Source organism: Vitis riparia, chromosome 11 (assembly GCF_004353265.1).
Source record: "Vitis riparia cultivar Riparia Gloire de Montpellier isolate 1030 chromosome 11, EGFV_Vit.rip_1.0, whole genome shotgun sequence".
In the NCBI taxonomy this organism is placed as follows: domain Eukaryota; kingdom Viridiplantae; phylum Streptophyta; class Magnoliopsida; order Vitales; family Vitaceae; genus Vitis; species Vitis riparia.
This window is the reverse complement of record NC_048441.1, coordinates 11896577-11923172: the sequence shown is the minus strand read 5'-3', so window position 1 is coordinate 11923172 and position 26596 is coordinate 11896577. Positions and strand designations below refer to the sequence as shown.

Below are 26596 nucleotides of genomic sequence, written 5' to 3'. Positions count from 1 at the left end.
GTAGAATCTATTTATGGTAGTAGGAGAACGATTAACTATAAATATTATGACAAAGTTATACATAGAGGTAGAATAAGATTAAAACAACGCATCGCATATATATCAAAACAAGTGAAAGGATGTTCACGTGTACTGACAGAAGTGTTACTGAATTACCTATGTTTGATGGTTCAAAAGAAAAAACTCAATCAAAGAAAAAGAATGAACAACTTTTAAATTCTTTAAATGAAGAAATTTTTTATGAAATTGATGATGGAGTAAACAATTTTTTATAGTCCTTCATCATTAGAGTCAACCTCATAAAAATTTTCTTCATTTAAATAGCTCAGAAGTTCTTTCGTTTTTTTAATTGAATTTTTTCTTTTGAAGTATCAAATATAGATAATTCAATACTTTGTAACATTTATGCTGATTCACATGAACATTTTTTTAAAACTTATTTTGATATATAATGTGTTGTTTTAATTTTATTATACCTTCATGTATAATCATACCACAATACTTACACTTGATGGTTCTTCTATTACCACCAACAACTTCTGTAACCTCCCAACTAATACCATGTTTTGAAGCTATTTTGAAACTTTAACTTGAATATATATAAAAGTAAAACAATTTACTTTTCAATTTAATTATATATGTAAACATATTTATATAAGAATTATAATATTTCATTTTTTCATTCATTTATATGTTTAACGATAGTTAAATAAATAAATATTTTTATAATTATGATTCTTTAAAAATTTTTGTTTTACTAATTATTGATTTTTTAATATAATTTAATTTTAGAATATTATAAGATAAAAAATATATGTAATATAGTAAAAGTGATTCAAATGCAAATATAATTTATTTTATCATATAAATGAATACCATTAAATCCATATTGTTAACATATAAAAATAAATTTCACTAAAAAGCAATAAAAATGACCACCCTAATAAAAAATAAATTCATATCAATTTTAATAAATCAATTATTCAATTTCTAAACATATTATTAAATCATAAATTTGTATTTTTAAATCGGACCGTATTATTAAATTTCATATATTACCAATCATATACAATCACAATTCCACTTTCTTAATAATTTATTCAATGCCTAAATATGTTATTAAATAGTTAATTTATACCATATATTAAATCCCACAAATTATCACAATTATCATGGAGAATTGCAATTCCACTTAATTAAATCAGTTATTCAACTCTTAAATATGTTATTAAATCATTACTTTTATAATTATCATTCTTCAAAAAAGTTTGTTTTAAATAATTATTGATTTTTATTTAATTAATTATTGATTTTTTAATGTAATTTAATTCTATAATATTATAAGATAAAAACATACCATGACATAATAAATTAAAAATAATTCAATATAAGAATAATCTCTATATCATACAAACATAATTATTGATCTCTTAATATAATCATGTCATCAAATTATTACTTTTAAAATTACGATTCTTTTTTATAAAAAGTGTTTTATTTTAAATAATTATTGATTTTCTAATGCTATAATTTTATTCATATTATAAAATATACCATATAAATATAGTTTAGATTATTCATATTATTACCATTAAATCTTATGCTACATATAAAATTATTATTTTACTGTAAACCAATTCAATATTATAAAATAAAAAAAATTACATAATATAGGAAATTAAATCCCATCTCATACCATCCCTATAAATCCATATAAATGCAATTTTATACCTTACCAATTTGAGTTCCCACGGTCCCACCCGCGCCCACGACATCACCTGCGGTTCCAACTGTGCAAGACATACGCCGGGGAGGGAGAGCAATCCAACTGCGGGGGTTGCTGACGTCGCCGGTGAAGGAATCTGTCCACTTGACGAGTCACCACCTCGGCACCAAAGCTCCTACATTCCGGCGATGCTCGATTTGTGATGAGGTAAGTAAACCCTAAATCGTGCCCTCGTCCTTTGGTGGTTTCTCCTCATATAGACTTCCAAAAGGGTCACGGGTTGGGTTAGATATGATGGGATTGATGGGTTGAAATGTGTTTGCTTTTGAAGGGGAATCTCTGATTTTTCTGAAAATTTTCTGATTTTTTGTTGTGATCGGAAAGAAAGAGGGAATCTCCGTATTGAGTCGAAAATTTTCTGAAACTTAATCGGGTCGACCGAGTTAAGTCGGAATCTCGGCCATTCAACCGAGTTTCACCTATTCAGTGCCGAGTTTGTGCATAAGTTCGTATCGGTATAGCACTCGTCGCAGCAAGACTCGCCGATACTTTGAACCCTGTACCGGAGCTCTTTTCTTCACTGCCTCAGTGGTTCAAGTAGTCACGAGGGTTTCTTGTTGGATGGAAAATCATTGTGCTTTTGCTGTAAAATTATATATATATTTTTATATTGTAATGCTATTTTTTATGAGAAGTGCTCTATTATTGAGTCTTTAGTTCTTTCCTGTTTTTCAGATGAGTCTTGTGACTGATTCTCCTGTACACTCATCAAGCAGCGATGGATTTGCTGCATATCTTGATGCAGAACTAGATTCTGATTCTTCTGACGTTTCACCGGAGCAGGAAGCTGAGGATGACGAGCAGGAAGCTGAGGATGAATCTGATTCTGAGTACAAGAGGTTCAGTGTTGGGTGTATAGACCTGTTATTAAAATATTATTGTTTCACTTGAGATATTATCGTTGCTTTTGATCTTCAAATTGCGAATTAATTTGCAGGGTTAAAAGGCAGAAGGTAGAGGAGTTTGAAAGCATAGAGGAGCATCCAGGGTCAACTTCAGATGGATCCCTAGAGCAAAATCTAGGTGAAATTTTATTGTTTGTCCCTTCTTTGATTTCTCCTCTCCTTGTAGGATTATATGTAGAAAGCATAAGCAATACAGTAGCTTACTGATGGTTATTATGTACTTTTCAAACTTAGTAATTTATAATTTATTTCTTGTACAACCTTCCCTAATTGGTAGTAATATGTGGAGTGCATCATTTTTAAGCTTTAGTACAACATTTTCTTAGAAGTACAATATGTTATTTGTTTACAACACTGACAACATTATCTACGGTTTCTGATAAGTACCCATAGAAAAAGGATGGTTTCTAAGAAAGTGAATACCCCTTCAGCTTCATAGTGACCAATAAATTTGCAAGAATTCACTATACCTCCATCTCTTTGGACGAAGGGCAGCCTGCTTGCCCTAATTAGGGGTGGTGGATTTGTAGCTGGCTATGTTGGACTTTAGCTGAGGTACATTTAAAATTAGGGTCTTGTTTTCCTTTTTATTTTTTATTTTTTATTTTTTATTTTCTTCTCAAGGATAACTATCATTCATTGCATCCTTGCCCTTTTTCTTTAATAATTTTTTGTTTCTTCTTTAGCTAAGACCTCTCATATGAGAATGAGAGCATATGAAACAGGTGCAAATAAGATATGGACGTAATTCGTCCAATTTTCCAATACTCCCCCTCAAGTAGGTGCAAAGATGTCATGCATTCCTAGCTTTTTTAAGATTTGATGGAAAACCAGATTTGGTAAACCTTTGGTGAGGATGTTTGCTAGCTGTCTAGTTAGGGAGACTTATGGTATATAAATTTGTCTCACATCCACTTTCTCTTTTATGAATTGTTAATCCACTTCCACATGTTTGGTGGATCATGATGGACTAGGTTATAAGCTATATATATATATCTACCTTCTTGTCACAATACATCATTATCGACCCTTTTATCTCCATCTTAAGATCTGTGAGTGTAATGTTCAGCCATGGTTGCTCACAAATATGTTGAGCCATAACTCTAAACTCAACTTCTACACTAGATTTGGTCACAACAGGTTGTTTTTTGCTTCTCTAAGTGACTAAAGTTCCTCTTAGAAATGTGCAATGCCCTGTAGTTGATCTTCTATCCACTGTTCAATCTGGCCAATCTGCATTGATATAGGTCTCCAACTTGAAATCATCATTCTTTTGAAACTTTATTATGCTGCCTAGGTTCTCTTCAAATACCTGACAATTCTATACATAGCCTCCATATGAGACTTAAGTAGAGAATGCATAAATTGACTCACCACACTTGCAATATTTGCTATATTAGGTCTAGTGTGTGATAAATAAATTAGTTTTCCTAGCATTCTTTGGTAAATGCCTTGGTCAACCCTAGGTTCTTCATTCTTTTCCCCTGACTTATGGTTTGATTGGGGTATTAGCAATTTGCACCTCAGTGTGCTAGTTTCTTTGAGTAGATCTTGCATATACTTTTGTTGAGAAATAAAAGTTCCCTTTTTTGATCTAGCAACTTCGATTTCCAAATGGTACTTTAGACTACCCAAGTCTTTATCTCGAATTCCTTTGCCAAATGTGACTTTGATTCTCCAATCTGTTCCAAATTATTATCGGTAACAATGATATCAAGAGAGGAATGTTTTGAAGAATAGTGTGTGATGACCTTCACTTTGACAATAACCCCTCGATACCATTGACTTCGCGAATCTTTCATACTAAGTTCTTGGGGATTGTTGGGGCCCATTTTCAAGTCTACACACTTTGCTAGTCCAAGATTTGTGTATGAATCCAGGGGGAACATCCATGTCTCCTCCTCTAGATCTCCATGGAGCAAGACATTCTTTACATCAAATTGTTGCAGAGGCCAATCAAAGTTAGTAGCCAAAGATAATAAAATTATGATAGTGTTTATCTTTGCTATTAGTGCGAAGGTTTCTTGGTAATCCATATCATATGTTTGAGTGTAGCCTTTAGCAACTAGCTTTGCTTTGTACCTCTATGTGGTTCCATCAGCCTTGTATTTGAAGTTATAGATCCACCTACATCTATTGTTTCCTTCCCTTTAGGCAATTCCACAACTTCCTAAGTTTTATTTTTTTCCAAGCTTGTAGTTCTTCACTCATAGCATCTTTCCATGGTTTACTATTTAAGGTCTCTTGGATTGTTTTGGGAGTTTCATTAGAGGACAAATGAGTAACAAAGGCACGGTATTTCGATAAAAGTCTTTTTAAGGACACAAAATTTGAGATAGGATGTTGGGTGCATGTTCTAATTCCTTTCCTTAGAGCAATAGGCAAATATAAATCACTATTAGTATCAAGACTAGGGTTAACATTTCCATTACTTGTCACAGCTTTATAGATTGGAACATATGTGGGTATTGCGGGTTTTTTACTCTTGAAATACACATTGAAATTAGGTGCTTAAAGTCTCTTGCACTCAGTCTTAAGTGATTGAATCTGCAATGTGGGTTTTGAGGAATTCATGCTTTTGTCAGGACTTGAGGAACTTGGGCTCTATTCAGTTTCAATGGACAAAATTTTAGGTTGATTTTTCTTTTTTTGGATTGGTTCATTCTCAAAAGGAGTAGGATGAGAGGGAGAATGATTAGGAAGGTTAGAGAAATGATAATAAATGGTAATAGGTAAAACTTGATCTAAAATGTGACTAAAATCCTGCTCTAGAACCTAACTAGAATCAGAATACTCCTCTAAAACATGATTAGAATCTCATCATCTATCTTCCATAATCTTGTTACTTTCCTCCTAAAGATCGGTTTTAGAGAAATAAGGCTTGTTTTCAATGAAGGTAACATCCATTGTGATGTATTTCTTTTTGGTGGGAGGATGGTAACATTCATATCCCTTTTGTGTGTGAGAATACCCTAAGCAAATGCATTTGAAGGCCTTTGGATCAAGTTTGCTTCTTAAGTGGTTATGAAAGTGAACAAAGGAAACCTCTATGCGCCTTTTCCAAGCGCTTTTAATATATTTGCTTTGTTTACCTATAAAAAAACATGAACAAAGGAAACATACCCAAAGATTTTTGGGGGAAGAGAACCAATGCCTTGAAAACTTGGAATTTATCAACTAGGTGGTTGTTAGGATGGCTTCGCCCCAATAGATTTTTGGAACTTTCATTTGGAATAGAATGGACCTAACAACCTCTACTAAATGCCTATTTGTTCCTCTTAACAATTCCATTTTGTTGAGGAGTATCAACACATGATGATTGATGAACAAGGTCTTCATTTTGAAGATATGCGATCAAGTCATTATTAAATTATTCTTTCCCGTTGTTGGAATTGAGTGTTTGTATATTGACTTCAAATTGCGTACAAATGTGTTTATGAAAGATAGGAAAGATAGTGGAGACCTAAGGCTCTTCTTGGGAAGCATTTTCAAAAATAGTTGTAAAAAATAACTTTTGATAACTATTCTCTTATGTTTTGTAGAATAAAAGTCTGTTTGGGAACTTGAAATATTCTTGACTTGTTTTTTATGTTTTAAAAGTAACTTTTATTTGTAGTGCTTTATCTTTAATCATTCTCTATATTTGTATAATTATTATTTTTAAATAACTCTCAAAGAATAAGTGAAAGCAATTGAAAACAACTAAAATTTGTTATTTGAAAACATCTTGTTTTCTATTTTTAAGAGCAAAAAATTGTTTTATGTTTTGTAGTTGTCAAACATGGTTTTTTATTTTTTTATTTTGGAGAACAAAAAATTGTTTCCAAAAATAGTTGCCAAATAAGGTCTAAGATTTTGATTTCAAGAGATAAACCTAAGTGGATCAGAACCTGAATTATTTGGAACACGAGAAGGATCCCTAACATTTGAATGAATCAAATTAAATATAGAAAGGCATTTAGGATTTTTTTTATTGGAAATGAGACTTGATGGTGCTTAGCAAGAACACACGCTCCACCATGAAAATCAAGACAATCATTTTTTCAAACAAAGACGGAAACTCCTTTTTCAACCATGGAAATGGAGGATGTCCTAGATGTTTATGCCAAAACAAAACCTAATCAACTTTTGGAGAAGGGGTAGAGATCAAGTCTTGAGCTCTTAAAACACCAATCTTCTAATTAGCATCAATGTGGTATAATCTATGTTTTCTTTAACATGTCCAATTGTCCTTTCTGTTATAGAGTCTTGAAATTACAACTAGAAGAAGTGAATGTGACGGAAAAATTCAAAGCTTTAGTAATTTTTCCTATAGACAAAAGGTTATAGGAAAGATGGGGAACATGCAACACAGATTTTAGAGACAATGTGGGGTTGATTTTGATTGTGCCTTGATCGGCTATAGAGGAAAAAGATTCATCGACAAATCTTTATTTTTTGTTCTTCAAAACATGTGGAGCAAGTGGAAAATAATCTGATTCAGGTGTTGGAAAAACAATCAAAGACATTGATTTTATGAATATTACCTGATTGAGCCTTCGAGGAACAATCTGAAGTTGGTGTAGAACTTGGATTGTGATTTTCAAGCAATTCAACATTCTTTTTAGTTTCTCTACATCACTCTTACCAAGAAAACCTATTTCTTGGGATTCTTCCACAACTGTGCTATGATGTGCTTGTCTAGTTTTTGTTGCTTGATTTCCTCCTCTTGTATTGATTCCTTTGTTCCCATATTGGGGCTTTCCATGAAAGTTTCCAATACATAGTTTTGGAGATATCTAATCATTGTTGGGAATTTCTATGATTTGAGAAGAGAAGATGGTGGATTCAAACTGGAGGAAAATGAGACTAATATAAGGCTCAACAATGAAGGGTAAATACAACAATTGGCAAAAAAGGCTAAAGAAAAAGAATGGTAATGAAGGCCTAAAAGATGATGACATAGAGTGGAATTATTACTTGCTTTGATACCATAAAGGAATGAATAATTTCTCACTGTACTAATTCCCAAAAGGGGTGAGTACAAATTATGTAGATACACGGTTGACTAGGTTATAGCTATTTTAGGACTAGATAAGGATCCCAATTATAGGCAGATTTCTAGTGAGGAAATGGAGGAAAGAAATAAAATATTCAACCATACAAATTAATTACAATATTTTTAAACCAATTATAGCCACTTCCAACAACATCTATCAATTGAGGTTCCATGCCCTCTCTATCATTTGGGAAACAACTCTATGAAGTGAATTCTCAACCATTTGATCGCTACCACTATGCATCATGTCAAAACTTCATTGTCTTACCATCCTCTTGATAATAGCTATTGTACTTAGTGAAAACATTTCTTTTTGATAGGTATTATTATTATTATTATTATTATTTTTTTTTTCAATTTTATTGTCCCAATTAGAACTTGAACCTAGAACCTCCCATAAGCCAACCCAATCGTTTACTACTTGCACTAGGCCTCAAGGGTTTACTTTGGCAAAAACATCCCATTCCCTCCTAATAGCTTCCTATGATTCCCCATCCAAAGAGCCCCCTTGCCTCACCTAAATACCACCCCTTACATCTTGTTGAACTTCCGCAGCATTACTCTCCACCCAAATACCAAGCTTCTAATACCTGTGCCTCTTGCTTTTTAGGCGAGTGCACCACCTTCTAGCAAATCACATGCATCTTCTTGTCCTGTTCTTGCTTCTTAGACAAGGATAGGACCTTCTAGAAAATAAAATCTTTCTTCTTTTCCTTTTCCCAGCTGCCTAGTTAATTATGATTTTAGAGGTGGCATCGAATTTGATCTGGTGGGTGCTTATTGGTTAGATTTGGTGCTGAGGGTGATGAAGTAGAAGTTGATGGTGATGCTGGTGGTAATGGTGATAAAGTGGAGATAGTGGTGATTCGTGTAGAAAAATGGTGATGTTGGTTTTGGCTGTTGGTTTGATCTGCTTGGGTGGTAAGTAGGTTGAATGAAGGAAACAAATAATGATAGAGAAAGTGCTGGCTGCATTAGCCTTTATGGCCAGCCTGTGAAGAATCAACAAAAAATGACTTAGGGCAAGCAGGGAAAGCCTTTTCTCCCAATTAATTCATAGTTGAGGCAAAGCCACACTAAGCAATTTTCCATCATAACCCAACTTGAATGGAGTATAATATTATACTCGATTGAATTTTTGGGCTTCAATTTACACCCAAAGAAATGGAGGCTAAGCTGAATAATGCACAAATCCTTCATGGAATCAGTTTTCCTGATTAATTCTGTATCTAGATCTCTTGTTCTCCTTGAGTCCAAATGCTTGCACAAACATTTCAGATGGTTTGGGAATTTTTCTTGATTTAAAGATTTTCTGTAGGCATCTTGTATAATAGTCAGATCTATATAGTGATAAAAGGATTTAATCTTAACATAGTTAGATTTTCTTGATAAAAATTAATTTATTACTTGCAAAATAATGTGTTAAGTCTCTAATAAAAGAAAATAATAATGTGTCAAGTAGATGAAAACATAGAGAAAAGGACATGTGTTCAGACACATGCACACACTTTTACTTATCAATACACACATTTTTTTGTTTATTTCCTAAATGGTAGGCGTGCACTTTTTTCTGCATACTAGAAAACACAAAATATTCCTGTGTCATCTCAAGTACAAACCAATTTTAAATCTTCTAAAGCAATAACTAGGGTGTTAATCTAACATCTGTACTGTCCACCACTGCAGATCTTTTAACTAAGGTTTTTTGTACTTTGGATGGAATCAGTTGTGTCTTAACTTACATTACGTGCAGAAGTAACCATCACAAAGGATACATGCACACATCCTGGCGTTTTTAGAGAATTGTGTATACGTTGTGGGCAGAAGATGGAAGGTGGTTCTGGTGTAGCATTTGGGTACATACATAAGGTATATTTTTCTCTGAACTATTTTGAAACAGTGGAAGTGGGAATTTGAGTTCATTGTCCATATTTATTTTCTTCCCCTAATATCTGAAAGGAGCGATCAGATATTTTCTTAAAATGAGCAAGAGAGAGAGGGAATCAGTATTTTGTGGCAATATTTCATTTCTGTTGAATCTACCTTAAATAAAATACTGAACTTAGATTTTCTGGCTACACACACACACACATGGAGAAAAAACTGTCAATATTCCTTGTGGTAGATGAGAGATATGAACCATTTTGGAAATTCTATGGCATCCATTGAGATATATGAAGAATTTGTAAGAACTTTTGCTGTCGCTTCTATTCACAAAATCTTGTATATAGTTGGTTCTCTACTTTGTTTTTATTGAATTGGTAATGTGTGGAGACTAATCTTTGTTTTCAGGATTTGAGGCTTGGAAGTGATGAAATTGCTCGATTACGTGACACAGACTTGAAGAATTTGTTACGCCATAAAAAGCTTTACTTGGTTCTTGATTTAGATCACACACTTCTTAACTCAACTCGGCTTTTAGATATAACACCAGAGGAGCTGTATTTAAAGAACCAAACGGATCCTTTGCAAGGTATGATCTGTTTACCAGTTTATGTCATTATGCCTCATAGAATAACCAATTTTCCAATTTCAATTGTTTATGTTTCTTTGAAGTCTACCATTTCTTGTTCATGCCATGGGGCCCATAACTTAATTCTATATGTGGAAGGGAGCTAACAAAAAAAATCTTTGTAGAGCAACTAGAACTTTTGTAGCATGAGTAAAGCCCAACTGCCTCGTTATAGTTTCATATCTTTGGGAGATGTTCGATAGATAAGATTCCAATTTTTTCTTTTTATTCCTTATTTTTCTTTTGAGGTTATAAGGAAATGCTTAGGATTTGTTGATGGCATATTGCATGCTCTATCAAATTTAGGATATATCTGTTGTGGGGAAGTTGAAATTTGTTACTTATGCTTGTAGAGACCATATCATATACAGTTATAATGTATAATTTTTTTTTTTGATAGGTAAGAAAAAATCTAATATAAAAAGAGGCGCCAAAAAAGCGACTCAAGGTATACAATACCTATACACCCACCGCCAAAATGGCCAAAAAAGAAGAAAAACACCCAGCTGGCCCAACAAACAACCTTAGTTAGAACCCAACCAATCAATAAAATTAACTATAGTTAGAGGACAATCAACTATAAACAACTTGGCCTTTGACCAAAGAGAAAGAACAGAAGAGTATTTGAGTCACTGGATTGACAACACATCATCCTTGAAGGCCAATCTATTTCTCGCCTTCCAAACTGTTCAAAAAATGAAAAGAGGAGCTGCTCTACACGCCTTCTTGCGCTTTTTGCCCACAAAAGAACCATGCCAACTAAGGAGAGTCTCTCTAACTGATGAAGGCAACACCCATGATGCCCCAAACAAATTAAAGAGCAGATCCCATAGGACTCTTGTTTTTATACAATGTAGAAGAAGATGGTCTATGGTCTCCTCTTTCTTAAGGCACATAAAACATCTATTTGCCAAGGCCCATCCTCTTTTCTGAATAAGATCTAGGGTTAAGGCTTTGCCCCACGTAGCCTCCCACGCAAAAAAGCTAATCTTGGGCTGCACCCACACATTCCAAATGCAGCTAGAAGGAAACAAAGAAGGCCAACCTGCTTCTAGAACAAGGTAGAGGGACTTGATCGAGAAATTTCCACTCTTTGTTTCGGTCCAAAGCACCATATCATCCACATCTCCATGCACTCTCTTCCCATGAAGCCACTCTAAGAATCTTTTCGCCTCCTCCACCTCCTAATCATTGAAGGCTCTTGAAAAACAGGGATTCCAACCCCCCCAATCCCCCTTAGCCAAGGGGTCCCAAATATCCGCTACCCACGCTTCCTTATCGACAGATAAAGCAAACAAAGAAGGGAATGACACACACAAAGGGGAATCCCCGCACCATCTATCCTTCCAAAATCTCACCCTCCGCCCATTACCTACAAGGAATAAAATCCTAGAGCCCACAAAATCCTAGTCCATCCTTATTCCTTTCCAAAGCCCCCACACCATACGCCTCTCTCACTTCCTGAGAGCACCATCCCCCTCTTTCTTTCCCATACTTCCCTCTAATCACTTGATTCCACAAGGCCTCTCTCTCATTTGCAAAACGCCAATTCCATTTACAAAGAAGAGCCTTGTTGAGATTGGATAGACATTTGACCCCCAAACCCCCTTTCTCCTTACTTAAGCACACCAACTCCCATCTTACTAAATGTGGCTTTCGCTCCAAATTACCATCTCCCCAAAGGAAATCCTTTTGAATTTGCTCTAGTCTCTATCTAACTGAGTTTGGCAAGCGCAACAAGGACATAAAATAAATGGGTAAATTCGACAAAGTGCTTCGAATTAGAGTCGCCCTCCCTCCCTTGGATATGCATTGTCTTTTCCACATAGCCAACCTTCTACGGAATCGCTCTTCCATTCCATCCCACACTGTCACCGACTTAAACGGAGCACCCAAAGAAAGGCTCAAATAAGTGGACGGTAAACTACCCACTCTACAACCAAAATCCAAAGCAAGATTATCAATATTCTCCACCCTACCTACTGGAATTAGTTCACTCTTTTCCAAGTTTATTCTCAACCCCGACACAGCCTCAAACCACATAAGTAACCAACTAAGATAGGTCAAATGATCTTGAGAAGCTTGGCAGAACACCAAGGTATCATCAGCAAACAACAAATGGGAAATCTGAACCCCTTCTTCACTCCTACCCTTCACCCTACAACTCGACAAAAAACCTCCATCCACAACCCTTTTAAGAAAACAACTAAACACCTTCATAGCAATCACGAATAAATAAGGCGAAAGTGGATCGTCCTACCTCAATCTCCTTGAGCTTTGAAAGAAACCCGTAGAGGTGCCATTAACCAACACAGAGAAGCTTGCAGTGGAAATGCACCACTTGATCCACCCAATCCATTTCTCCCCAAAACCCATTTTTTGCATAACCGAGAAGAAAAGACCAGTCCACATTGTCGTATGCCTTCTCTATGTCAAGTTTGTACAAAATACCATTCTCATTAATCTTTAGGACCGAATTAATGGCTTCATTAGCTATTAGCATTGCATCTAAGATTTGTCTTCTCTCCACAAAAGCCCTTTGAGCCTTAGAGACCACCTTTCCAATCACTTTTTTTTTAGCCTATTGGCTAAAACCTTGGCCAGCCACTTGTACAGACTTTCCAACAAACTTATAGGCTTAAAATCCCTTAAATCTTCAGCCCCCGCTTTTTTTGGGATTAAAACTAGAAAAGTTGCACTTAGACTTTTAACAAATTTACCGTGTTCATAGAATTCTCTGAAAAAACTTATCACATCATCCTTCACAAAGTCCCAAGCAAATTGCCAGAAAGCCATAGAGAAGCCATCAGGCCTCGGAGCTTTGTCCCCATTACATCCCAGCAGCACACCAAGCACCTCCTCTTCCGTGAATGACGCCTCCAAAGCAAAAGCATCCAGATTCTCCAAAGTCTCACACTGCAGCCCGGATAAAGAAGGACGCCAGTCCCTTGAATTGGACAGCAAAGACCGAAAAGCATTGACCACCACCCCTTCCTTGATTTCATTCTCCTCCGAAAGTCAAACACCATTAATCCTAATTCCGTCCACATTATTTCTTCTTCTGTGAGCATTGACCATCTTGTGAAAGAAACTCGTATTTCTGTCACCCTCTTTCAACCACACTTCCCTAGATTTTTGGCTCCAAGTTATCTCTTCTAGCAAAACCCATTTTTTATATTCTTCCCTCGCTTCTTTTCTAACTTCCAACTCCTCCAAAGACAGTCTGCTAGTCTTCTCCTTATCATCCCAAAATTCCACCTGATTTAGGGCCAAATCCTTCTTGAATTCAACCCTGCCAAAAATATCTTTGTTCCACTCCTTCAATTTAGACTTCAAGACCTTTAATTTTTATGTCAAAATAAAACTTGAAGAGCCACTAAAACTGTCCCCCTCCCACCAAGACTTCATAAGATCCTTAAAACCCTCAACTTTTAGCCACATATTCTCAAATCTAAAAAGGGAGGGGCCTCTTCTCAGACCCCGTCCATCTAAAAGAATCGGGAAATGGTTAGACACAGGTCTCGGAAGAACACACTGCCTCGACCCGCTAAAATGACAATCCCACTCCTCATTTACCAAAAAACGATCTAACCTTGACAATGACTGATTGTTCACCCCTCCACTCCAGGTAAAATGACCCCCAAGTAGCGGCAAGTCCTTTAACTCTAAGTCTTCTATTACCTCTGAGAACCTTCTCATGTCTGAATTCAAACTCCCTCACCTGTTGCGCTTTTGAGGGCTTAAAATGGAATTAAAATCCCCAGCAACACACCAAGGCCCATTCCAAAAACCTTTTATTGCCCCCAACTCACCCCAGAAACACTCCCTATCCTTCCTTAGGGTCGGGCCACAAACTCGTGTAAAAGTCCAAATGAAGCCATCCTCGCAATTCTTAAAATGACAAGAGATTGAGAACACTCCATTTTCTAAGTCGACCAACTCCAACACCCTATTATCCCAGGAAACCACTATCCCAGGAAACCACTATTATCCCAGGAAACCACTATACCTCTAACAGCACCCCTTGAGTCCATAGCTCCCCATTCTAAAAATCTCCCCACTCTTAAACTATGAACAAGACCCCTTGACATTTCCTGGATCTTGGTTTCCTGCAAGCAAACCAAATCTACCTTATTCTTCTTTATCAAGGCTTTGATCACCTTCCTCTTATCACTGTTATTAGCCCCTCTTACATTCCAGGAAAACAAACGAATCTTCATCCAGACCTGCAAAAACTACCCCTCCCTTCTCCTCCTTCTCCAAAATAATTCACAGTACATTCCAACTTTCTCAACTCCCTTTCAAACTTTGATGACTCCAATTTTTTCCTTTTCCTACCATCCAACTTCCCCTTCTGATCTTTCCTCTCTTTCATCATTTTCAGCAATATCAAAATCTCCCCTTCGAATCCCTCTGTTGGCATTCCTAAGCAGTGACTAAACTTAGCCAAGCAATTGGAATACTAGCTAGGATCACCCGCTTCATCCCTCTCCTCCACAACCTCTTGTATTGCTGTAATGACCGGGTATTTTATGCCACGTTAGCATTTTTAGTTTGAAAAGTCTTATTTTGTGTGATGGTTGAAAAGTCAAAAAAGAAAAGTGTTTGGAGAACACGTGTCAATTTCGGATTGGTGAATTTCGTTTTATTGTGTCGGTCAATTAAACGAGTTGAAATTTTATGCCATGTCAGCCTTAGGGTAGAAAGTTTCTTAGGATTTTAGAAATTGAAATTTTCCAGAAAATTAAAAAAAAAAAAAATTAATTAGAATTAATTAAGAAAAATTAAATTAAATTGATAAATAATAAAATTGAGAAAAATTAGTTTTAGGTTGGTGTTAATAAATAAATTGTGTGTTAAAAAAAAATGAAAAAAAAAATGAATTAGAAATCAAATAAAACAATTAGAATAAAGAAAAAAAAGAAATAAAATAAAAATATTCATTGGGTTTTGAATATTGGCCGTTTAAGGTAATGGGTTGTAAAAGAAAAAAAAAAAATAATAATAATGGAGTTGGGCTTTTGGTTTTGGGCTTAAGTGGGTGATGTCTTAAAAAAAAAAAAAAAGATATGAAATGCATTGGGCTTAGATATGGATTGGGCTTAGATATGGGCTGGTGGTAGGAAGCCTTTGTTGTTAAAAAAAAAAAAAAGGAAAAGGGGGAGAATTGGAAAACTGGCAGCACGCGGGGAGGGAGAGAGAGAGAGAGAGAGAGAGAGAGGGGCTACTACAGAAAATTTGGTTACTCGTCGGATCTTTGATCGGCCGTTTGGACGGCCAAACGACCTCCATTTCAGCCCAAATTCGGAGGAAGTGCTCTATTCGACTAGAGGAACAAGTCTACATCGGCTGATTTCATTTTTAGCGGTCAACTTCTCAGATTTGTGGTAGGGGAAAACTAACCCTAAAACTCAAATTTAATGTATTTTTCATTGGAAAAAAATTATAAATCTGATAATTATGAGTTAATTAGGAAATTTTGATGTTGTGTGGATTTTCTGGAATGATTTAGGATTTTTTCTGGATTTTTTTTGTAATTTCCGGAATTCTTTGTAATTAATAAATAATTATTTTAGGTTGTTAAAAATTGCTAGAAATGTAGGAAAATTCCAGAATTAGGGCAAGATTTCAAATCTAGTGACTTATGAATTTTTGAAAATTGATTGGAATATTTGTGGTAATTTTATTGTGAAAAATTAGTTATTTTCAAATATTGGGAATTATTAGAGTTTTTGAAAAATTCTGAAATTGTGATATAAATTCAAGTATATTGATGTTTGAATTTCCAAAAATTTGTTGGTATATTTTCGGGAATTTTAATGTGAAAATTTTATTTTATTGGGTTATTGAGAATGTTGAAATTATTGGAATTGTAGAAATTATTAAGGAATTTTGGAATTTGTGGCATTCATTTGCATCATGGTTGTATGAAGAAATGAAAAAAAAAAAAAATTGTGAAAAGTGTATGAAATGGAAAAAAATAAAATAGTGATGAAAAGTGAAAACCCGTGTGAGGCAAACTAAGAAGGGAGAGAGATCCCTAGGGTGAAAGACCCAAAAGTTTATCCCCGGAAGACTCCAAATGGGGAGTATATTTGGGTGCGGACGCGTATCCTTCGGTGAAAGCCCGAGAACGATAATGCATTGTATGACTGCGTGTCACACATTCATATGCATTCATTAAATGATTGGATGTTGTGGGATTGAATATAATGTTATATGTTAAATTGTGTGACTTGATTTATATTGGTAAACTGTTGTGTTTGGGTTATTGAAATATAGTAATCCCCCATTAACCCTTTGGGTGTTAGGCACCCTACTGAGTAATGTGGAAATGCTCATCCCTTCCTTTTTATATCTTTTTAGATGCAGATATCACTCCTGAGGATCCACAAGTGGGACAGGGAGGACTTCAGGATGCCCCTGGAGCGGTTTAGTGGAAAAGTTTTTTTTTTTTTCATATAAGTCCCACTAGGGTTCTCACCAACTAATAATATTTTAAACCTTACTTAAACACATCAAGATTTAATAAACATCATTGCATCCCAAAATAAAATTTCATAAAAATCCCCTTAATCAAACTAAGGTCTTATTACATTATCCATAATTTTCTTATACAAGGTCTCAATACCACAACACAATAAAAAAAAATAAAACCTTTCCACTAAACCGCTCCAAGGGCATCCTGAAGTCCTCCCTGTCCCACTTGTGGATCCTCAGGAGTGATATCTGCATCTAGAAAGATATAAAAATGAAGGGGTGAGCATTTCCACATTGCTCAGTAGGGTGCCTAACACCCAAAGGGTTAATGAGGGATTACTATATTTCAATAACCCAAACACAACAGTTTACCAATATAAATCAAGTCACACAATTTAACATATAACATTATACTCAATCCCACAACATCCAATCATTTAATGAATGCATATGAATGTGTGACACACAGTCATACAATGCATTATCGTTTTCGGGCTTTCACCGAAGGATACGCGTCCGCACCCAAATATACTCTCTATTTGGAGTCAACCCAGGGTAAACTTTTGGGTCTTTCACCCTAGGGATCTCTCTCCTTTCTTAGTTCGCCTCACACGGGCTTTCACTTTTCATCACTATTTTATTTTTTTCCATTTCATACACTTTTCACAATTTTTTTTTTTTTCATTTCTTCATACAACCATGATGCAAATGAATGCCACAAATTCCTTAATAATTTCTACAATTCCAATAATTTCAACATTCTCAATAACCCAATAAAATAAAATTTTCACATTAAAATTCTCGAAAATATACCAACAAATTTTCGGAAATTCAAACATCAATATACTTGAATTTATATCACAATTTCATAATTTTTCAAAAACTCTAATAATTCCCAATATTTGAAAATAACTAATTTTTTACAATAAAATTACCGCAAATATTCCAATCAATTTTCAAAAATTCATAAGTCACTAGATTTGAAATCTTGCCCTAATTCCGGAATTTTCCTACATTTCTAGCAATTTTTAACAACCTAAAATAATTATTTATTAATTACAAAGAATTCCGGAAATTACAAAAAAATCCAGAAAAAATCCCAAATCATTCCAGAAAATTCACACAACATCAAAATTTCCTAATTAACTCATAATTATCAGATTTATAATTTTTTTCCAATGAAAAATACATTAAATTTGAGTTTTAGGGTTAGTTTTCCCTTACCACAAATTTGAGAAGTTGACTGTTAAAAATGAAATCAGCCGCCGTAGACTTGTTCCTCTAGTCGAATAGAGCACTTCCTCCGAATTTGGGCTGAAACGGAGGTCGTTTGGCTGTCCAAACGGCCGGTCAAAGATCCGGCGAGTGACCAAATTTTCTGTAGTAGCCTCTCTCTCTCTCTCCCCGCGTGCTGCCAGTTTTCCAATTCTCCCCCTTTTCCTTTTTTTTTTTTTTTTTTTTAACAACAAAGGCTTCCTACCACCAGCCCATATCTAAGCCCAATTCATTTCATATTTTTTTTTTTTTTTTAAGACATCACCCACTTAAGCCCAAAACCAAAAGCCCAACTCCATTATTATTATTATTTTTTTCTTTTACAACCCATTACCTTAAACGACCAATATTCAAAGCCCAATGAATATTTTTATTTTATTTCTTTTCTTTTCTTTATTCTAATTGTTTTATTTGATTTCCAATTCATTTTTTTTTCATTTTTTTTAACACACAATTTATTTATTAACACCAATCTAAAACTAATTTTTCTCAATTTTATTATTCATCAATTTAATTTAATTTTTCTTAATTAATTCTAATTAATTTTTTTTTTTTTAATTTTCCGGAAAATTTCAATTTCTAAAATCCTAAGAAATTTTCTACCCTAAGGCTGATATGGCATAAAATTTCAACTCGTTTAATTGACCGACATAATAAAACGAAATTCACCATTGGTGAAATATGGAACCTTGGGGAAGGAGATCACTACAGTGAAGGAAGTGTCTGTGGTGTTTCAAAATGAAAGTTTGCAGACAGCAGTAGTGGCTGTTAGTGTATCATATGTATGGTTGTTTTTGATAACTCTTCAATTTTGGCTGGGGATGGCCTCTTCTCCTTCTCCTCCTTTTGTCAGTAAGGGAGAAGGAGGATGATCCAATGATTCCCATGGATTTTGAGGCTCCTAAGTTTGAGTATTAGGTCCCTTGAGAATGATTTGAAGGATAGCAGCCAAGAAGGGTATTTTCTCTATGAATTCCTTTTATATTTCTCTATGCTTGGGAAACTCTATTTCTTTCCCCTTCAATGAAATTTAGGTTTCAACTCCTTCTAAAGTGTGTTTCTTTGGGTGAGAGGTTACATGGGGGAAAATTCTTACTATTAATCAACTTATGACTAAGGGGGCATTCTCTAGTGAATGTATGTCCAAACAGAAAGAGGAAACAACCAATCACATCCTCATTCATTCTAAGTGGGAAAGTACATTGTGGTCTTATTGTTCTCTCTCTCTATTCTATTTGAGGTGCGTTCTCACTTCTCCCTAAAGCAGTTGTGGATCTCTTGCTTGGGTATCTTGGTAGTTATGTGGGAAAGAGACGCAGAAAGAAGTGGAGGATGGTTCTTTTATGCTTATTTTGATGTATATAGAAAGAGAGGAATAGGACTTATGAAGGCATCGAGCATTTGAAGTTACCATTCAAAGACCACTTCCGTAAACCTTTTTCTTTGCCAACTGAGATGGGAGGGAGGATTCTCATTCCTCCTTTTTGGATTTCATTTATTGTTTGGATATGAGCTAGGCTGAATTATGACATTGTTTATTTCTGTTTTATATACCACTCTGGTGCACTTTGCATATTCCTTGTGTATGTGGGTGGCCCATTTTTTTAGGTGCTTTTATAATATTCTACTTGTCTCTAAAAAAAAAAAGAAAAAAAAAAGGAAAAAAAAAAGGTGTTTCCAAAAGTGGAGTTGGATATGCTACTAATTTCTTTTTGCAATTGTTGTAGGAGTCCCAAATGGAGGGCCCTATTGGCGGGTGGGGGAAGTTGCATCTACTAGTGATCTTGTGGATTGTTTAGATTGATAATTTAATTGTGGGAAAAAAATCCACTCTCACATCTCTTCTGGATGTTAGTTGCCAAAGAATCTCTGGGTGTTCATTATAACATTATTTGTAGGATTGGAAATTGGTGGTGGATGTACAAGCCAAGTTCGCTTTTCCACTTGCTGATACTTCAAAACTCTATGTCTTCAAACTCATTTAGGATCACAGGCCAGAATACCAAGTTTTAAGGGAAATGTTCTTTTCTGCCAACTCTTAATTTCTCTCAGCCTTAGAAAGTTCTTCAATTCCAACCTTTCCATATTGTACAACATTCCAGTGGCTCTTGCCCATGAAACCTCCATGTTATTCAAGCATTAAATCCTTCATCATCTATTGGAGGACTCCAGAAATGTCAAACATGGGAAAGAGGCTCCACAAGCTATAACTACCTTCATGCAATGGATTAGAATGTGATTGGCTAATTCCTCTATGAATTTGCATAGACAACACTATGCACTATGATCAAAGGAGCCAGTATTGGACCATCTTTTGAAAAAGAGATATTTGCTTTACTTGAGGGTTTAACAATTGCAAAAGGGTTTGGTGTCTCCAATATCTCGGTGGAGGAGGATGTGGTGACAGGGGTATCTTAGGTGGCCTGTGGTTGGAGAGAATCATGAATATATGATCATTGTATGCATAATATTGTGGTCCTCACTAGGGTGGCTGGTTGCTTCTTCTCATGAAAGTCTATACTGACAAATTAGTAACCAGATTAGCAGGCCAAGAGAGAGGCTTCTTCATTCGTTGACTTTATTGAGGATCTTATGCCCTCTTCACTTTTGGTGCAGTTAACCTTAGCGTTGGCAACTGATTTCTGTTCTGTATTCCTGTTGTTTATATGCTTATGTGAATTATCCTTTTTGAAGGACTTTTCATCCTTAATAGATTCATACATCTTACTTTTACTTTCTTTCAGGAAAATTTAAAAAGCTTCTCAAGGATATCTCATCCTTCCCTGGGTTCACTTTTGTACTTTAGAAGTCAAATGCTTATTTCTATACATACAAACTTGTGGCCTGACTCTAGTGGCAAGGGGTCGGTGCAAGGATGTGGAGATTTCAGGTTTGAGTCTTGAGGAAGGACAAAATTTGGAAAAATTGTCTATAACAAAAGTTTACCTTAAACTACCAACTATGTCAAACTCACTTCAAATGCTATAAAGAAACTGATCAATGGTTTCTAGTGCTAATTAAAATAAACAATTAATAAAATAAAAAATGAAATGAAATCATATCATTTACATATTATGCCCTGATGCCACTGTATTCTGTTGCAACCTCCCCCCTTCTTCTTTTATTTTTATTTTTTTCTGTTTACTGTAGTTCAATTTGATTCTCTTGATTCTTCATGCTTCTTTACATAGTTCTTTGGATAGTTTCTTTGTTTCATTGAATCCTATGTATCTGTTAAAGGCCCTCATCAAATTGATTAGCCACCAAACATGTTTTAGATTTCATCTTGATGTGGAAAATGTGTAATCTTTTGTCTTCCTTGGTCATGTTGTTGCTGTCACTTATAATCCCTTAAGTTTGTTTGCATTATTTAATTTTCTTCGATGTGCTGTATATTTTATTGACTTTATGTACTTTTTATCCTTTATGGGGTACTAAATCTTGACATGAAAAGGTGGTTTGAAAGGCAACCTATTCATGTTGAATACCATGCACATGCTGACAAAGTTGAGGCCCTATGTACACACTTTTCTGAAAGAGGCAAGTAAAATGTTTGAGATGTACATTTATACGATGGGTGAACGCTCCTATGCTTTGGAAATGGCAAAGCTGCTCGACCCTGAGAGAGTGTACTTCAGTTCTAGAGTGATTTCACAAGCTGATTGTACCCAAAGACATCAAAAGGGTCTTGATGTGGTGTTGGGGCAAGAAAGTGCTGTTTTGATCCTTGATGATACAGAATCGGTTAGTACATCTGCGGTCCTCTGACCCTAATATCTTTCTTTTGCTGATGCTCTATATGGTTTACATCTATATGATACTAATTGTTATTTTAAAATGAAAGTCTCCTTTTTCCTTGTGTAAAATGTCATTCTTTATTTTTCATCACCTTTTTTTTTGTTGAAGCCTTTGTGTTTAACCTTGTTGGCTTCTTCTCATTTTGCCTCCCCACATCAACTAATATATCCTTATCAACTAGCATGGCATTAAGTCCTAAACACATGGATTAATCATGAGTTACTGAGCTCTATCATCTTGAGATTGATGGAATTATGACATATGAGACTTTGTCCTACATCTCCATGTTTTCATCTTCATCTTACACCATGAGGAGGTGGTGTGGGGGCTTTAGATGCCCACCTCTTTGGTGAGGACTCAAGGTTCTCAGTTGCCCTTGAGACATGGAAACTAGGATGGATGTTGAATAAAGGATACATTCACATCACTCCTCTGAGTTGACTAGGATGACTTTGGGACATAGATTCTAGGAGGTTAAAGTTGGAGGGGATCCTTTGCTTCAGTTATCCTCTCTCATCAAGAGAGGCTAATAAAGAGCAGCCTTCTGGTTTTCATGGTGTACATGTCAATGCTAGTGGATTTAATGTTTCTGTAAAGACAACAGCAAGTACACTTTGAGTTTCTACAAAAGAGAGTCCTTTCTTCATTTGCATAATTGAGAAGTCATTAGAGATTAAATCTCAAGCTCCTTCCAAGATTCTTCTTCGATCACTGTTAGATTCTCCAAATCCACCCTATCTCCTCTGAAGCTCTTCCACTTTCTCCTGAGACTAGAATCTTAGACAACTCACCATGCATATGACTGAGCTCCTCTGTACGTAGAACCTACTGGACACATGCTGTAGAAGTTTACAATGTCAAGTGAATTTCAAAGTAAAATCTATTAGATGGAAATAATATTCTGTATCTATTTTTCAATGTTTAATTGTACTCTTCAAAATGATGGGTGCATACAACTCTTGGTCGATGCTTGAATTATTCAACAGATGAAAAGTTGAATTGTTCGTCCAGAATTATGTTAATTATAAATTTATCAAATTAGACAGAAAATAAGGATAAAAGAGGATTTTCTTTAATAGGAAAAGAGTAATATGATATAGATAGAGGGGGGTGCTGAGAAGGGATCATAACCCTAGTTGGATGATAGTCACTAAAGCTACACAAGAAGTGGAGATAAATCTTAATCTTTAGGGAATAGAACTTCCCTTTTTGAAATTGAGGAGCGTTTTAGCAGTTTTTTGCTGAGATTTTCCTATCAAATTAACTTTTTGAGTTTATGGCCAGCTGGCCTTGGTCACTCACTCACTGCATGCCACTTTTCATTTCTGAAGCAGATGTTTTTCTTGCCCATGCTTCTGGTCCAGCCTCTTTTAATTTCAAATTTGATCTTACAATATTTGTGAAGTTGGTAGTGAAGGCTAATGCACTGGGATACAAGCCTTAGTAAGAAGTTAATATTCTACTTGCAAAGATGCAAGCAGTTTGCGCTCTCTAAAGTCAGTAGCATTTATTACTCGACATGTCTTCTGGAAGGACATGTGGCATTTCTTGGAGAATTAACATTTAAACTTATGGACCGTGAAGTTCAAATAGGTTGAGCTGGACCCTGAAGGGAATTCTTGAAATTTTGGAAAAGAGAAGATGTTGCTTGGCTTTAAACTCAAATAGTTATACCAGCTATATGTGATCTGTTTTCAAGGGTCATTTCAGATGTTCGGAACTGTAATAGTCAAAGATCATGTTATTGGTAAAGATAGATATTCCATTTGTAGTCACTCAACATCAGAGAGATATCACCTTGTTAAACTTGGATGCGTATATTCTAGGTTTTTGCGTTTTAGTAACTTGCACTTTGGTTATTTGTTTGCACTTTCTACAATCATGATAGAGAACTAGAATTTGTTTTGTCTGATTAAGGGCTTCATTCACATCCTCTTAGATTATACAATTCAATTTTGGAGTTCTTTTTAAGATTGGATATGGAACAAAGTAACTACATGAAGAAGCTCCATATTTTGCATCCAAGAATATTGTGGCTTCACAAATCTGATAAGGAACTACAGAAATTCCTGCAGGTGCATTTAATATCTCTAATTTGGAGTTCTTTTAGGAATGAAATAGAGAAGCTAGGTGAGAAACCTACATTTTTGCTTCTAAATTTTAATTTGACTTAAAAAATTTGACCACACCATGACAAGGAGATTCAGGAACGCTTATGGTTTCACCAAATATTTCCACTAATTTGTATAATACAGCTTCCCAATGGTGTAGGTGGATATTATGCAAATCAGCAAAGTTGTTTGGCACTTATTTCCATTTAAAAATTGCTATTATTTGTTTTGGGTAGAATCATAATGCCTGAAACTTCTTTCATTTTTGTTCCATCAGAATCTTCTTTTCCGAATTATGTTATTTTCTGTTGATCTTGAAGAGAGTTTTGTTTGAAAAGAAAACAAGTGGAAGTTGTTTGTACCCCTTTTTATGGTGTGATAGAAACACATGGATAGCAACATGTGGGGTTAAAAGAGATGTAAAACTCTTGAGTGTTTCAGGGCTGTGGCATCAATTTTTAACATCCATAAAACTAGATATACTTGCTTTTTGTATACTTCTTCTGTACTAGAGCTGCTCCAACTTTTTGCTATGCGCTTCTTAGTAGGATTATGTGATTCATGCTTGCCTACAAAAAAAAGGGAAAGGAAAAAGAAAAGCTAGATATGTTTGTTATTAATGTCTAGACTCTGGAGCATATGTTTATCTAATATCTGTTTTTTTATATCTCATATTTGTAAATTATACTACGACTCCATATGCTGTATACACGATATTTGAACCTGCAAATTACTTAATCAGGGAATGCATAAGCTGTCACATTGTTGTGGTAATTAATAAAGCCAGCTACATTTGTTACTTTCTGTTATTCTAGGTATGGCAGAAGCACAAAGACAACTTGATACTGATGGAAAGATACCATTTCTTTGCTTCAAGTTGTCGTCAATTTGGCTTCAATTGTAAATCTCTTTCTGAGTTGAAGAGTGACGAAAGTGAGCCTGATGGGGCGCTTGCAACCGTTCTTAAAGTTCTCCAGCGGATACACAGTATGTTCTTTGATCCGGTGGGTCTTGGTCCTGAATCTTTACTGATTCAATTTTTAGTACTTGTTTTGTTTGCTTGCTTAGTTATTTGGGAACCTTCTTATAGGAACTTGGGGATGACTTTTCTGGCAGAGATGTGAGACAGGTAAGAAATTCTTACAGCAACTGAACTAACTCTTATGCTGACCCTTTCTTTTTTATTATTTTTGAAACTAAGGTGGTCTTTGTTTTTTGTCTAAAATCTGAATAAACCTGAATTTGGCTTAAATCTTAATGGAGCTGAATGTCATTAAGTGTTTAAGTTTGTTTTTTTATTAGTGTCCAAATGCTGTTAACTGTTGTTTGTTTTTATTAATGTTTGAATACTGTCAAGTGTTAAATCTATTTATTTTTGTATGTTAAAAACATCTATTTTTATATGTCATTAAGTCTTTTTCTGGTCTTAAGACTATTGGTGGCTCCAAATCAGAGTTCAATGCTGGAGTGACCTGAACGCTGTAATTTGTGTCATTTATTTGAGCACTAAAATTGTTTGCAGTTTGGGTTTCTCTTTGTCCTAGTGTGCCAAAATAAGCTTTATGAATAAAATTTGTTGATTTCGGTAGTGAAGCCACAAATTAACTGTCCCAGAAATGAAACTTAATAGTATTAAACTATCTTTCCTGATCAGGAGGTGAAAAGAGTTCGGAAGGAAGTTTTGAAGGGGTGTAAAATAGTATTCAGTCGGGTTTTTCCCACCAGATTCCAGGCTGAGAATCACCATCTCTGGAGGATGGCAGAGCAGTTGGGAGCCACATGTGCAACAGAACTTGATCCATCAGTCACACACGTGGTCTCAACAGATGCGGGAACGGAGAAGTCACGTTGGGCACTGCAGGAGAAGAAGTTTCTGGTCCATCCTGGCTGGATTGAAGCTTCAAACTATTTTTGGCAAAAGCAACCTGAAGAGAACTTTCCCATCAACCAAAAGAAGAACCAATAATCTTTGCCTTCCTCTTTTGGAGTTAACCCTTTCTCGTAACTAACAATCTGGAGGGCTTTGAGTCTTTCCAACAAAGTTAATTCTAGTAAATTCCAGTACTTACATTGACACTAAATATATCAAAGTTAATGCCAGAAATTATCCAGATTGGATGCTAGTCAGCATTTTAGTTTCAGCTCAATCTTTGGTAAAGAATGTTTTATGATTAGTGTTAGCTTTTTTCTCCAACCTGCTGAAACTATTTCTATTCAGAGATCGCAAGCCTTTAAAATTTGATGTGAAAGATGAATTCGGCGACATTCATGAGAAAATTGATCGGTTCAGAATTAGTTTTGCAGCATTCGTTTGGTTTAAATCGATGGGCAGTTTGTTAATGTATGACAAGTGTTAACAGGAGCCTAGAACATTCGTCTAAACGAATGAAGTGTTGGACAGGAAGTAAATTAAAAAGCTCTAAATTCTCTATGAGTTCTCCACTTTGCCCCGCGATTGTCCTTAAGTTTTTTATTTTATTTTGTTACGAATATACAACTTTTGCTTTCAAGGTTCATTCTTTTTTCCATTTATTAAGGTAAATAGGGGCACACATATCTTCTAGGTGCTATGAAAATTCCCTTTTGGATAAAACTTAGATATGCATTCAGACCAAAACCGAAAATGCACCCCTCTTCTTTTCTCATTCCAGAGCCAAAAGGACAAGGAGTAATGAGATATTTGTGTTTTAT

At 35.2% G+C, this 26596-nt stretch overlaps 1 protein-coding gene across 1 annotated transcript; it reads left to right on the top strand.

Annotated features, from left to right (window-relative positions):
* Nucleotides 1-1743: 1743 nt before the first annotated feature.
* Nucleotides 1744-26099, top strand: LOC117925053 (RNA polymerase II C-terminal domain phosphatase-like 4). The gene is made up of 9 exons (XM_034843872.1): nt 1744-1933; nt 2462-2625; nt 2724-2809; nt 9483-9598; nt 10022-10202; nt 21451-21740; nt 24721-24909; nt 24996-25034; nt 25560-26099. The coding sequence occupies exons 2-9, from the start codon at nt 2462-2464 to the stop codon at nt 25869-25871; spliced, it is 1377 nt and encodes a 458-aa protein (XP_034699763.1). The 5' UTR covers nt 1744-1933; the 3' UTR covers nt 25872-26099.
* The last annotated feature ends 497 nt before the right edge of the window (nt 26100-26596 follow it).

What these genes read in the sequence shown, in the direction of transcription:
- LOC117925053 (XM_034843872.1), top strand. Translation starts at nt 2,462, where the DNA reads ATGAGTCTTGTGACTGATTCTCCTGTACACTCATCAAGCAGCGATGGA. An exon ending in CCAAACGGATCCTTTGCAAG is followed by an intron (nt 10,203 to 21,450) that starts GTATGATCTGTT and finishes TGACATGAAAAG; the next exon opens with GTGGTTTGAAAGGCAACCTA. An exon ending in CTGGCAGAGATGTGAGACAG is followed by an intron (nt 25,035 to 25,559) that starts GTAAGAAATTCT and finishes TTTCCTGATCAG; the next exon opens with GAGGTGAAAAGAGTTCGGAA.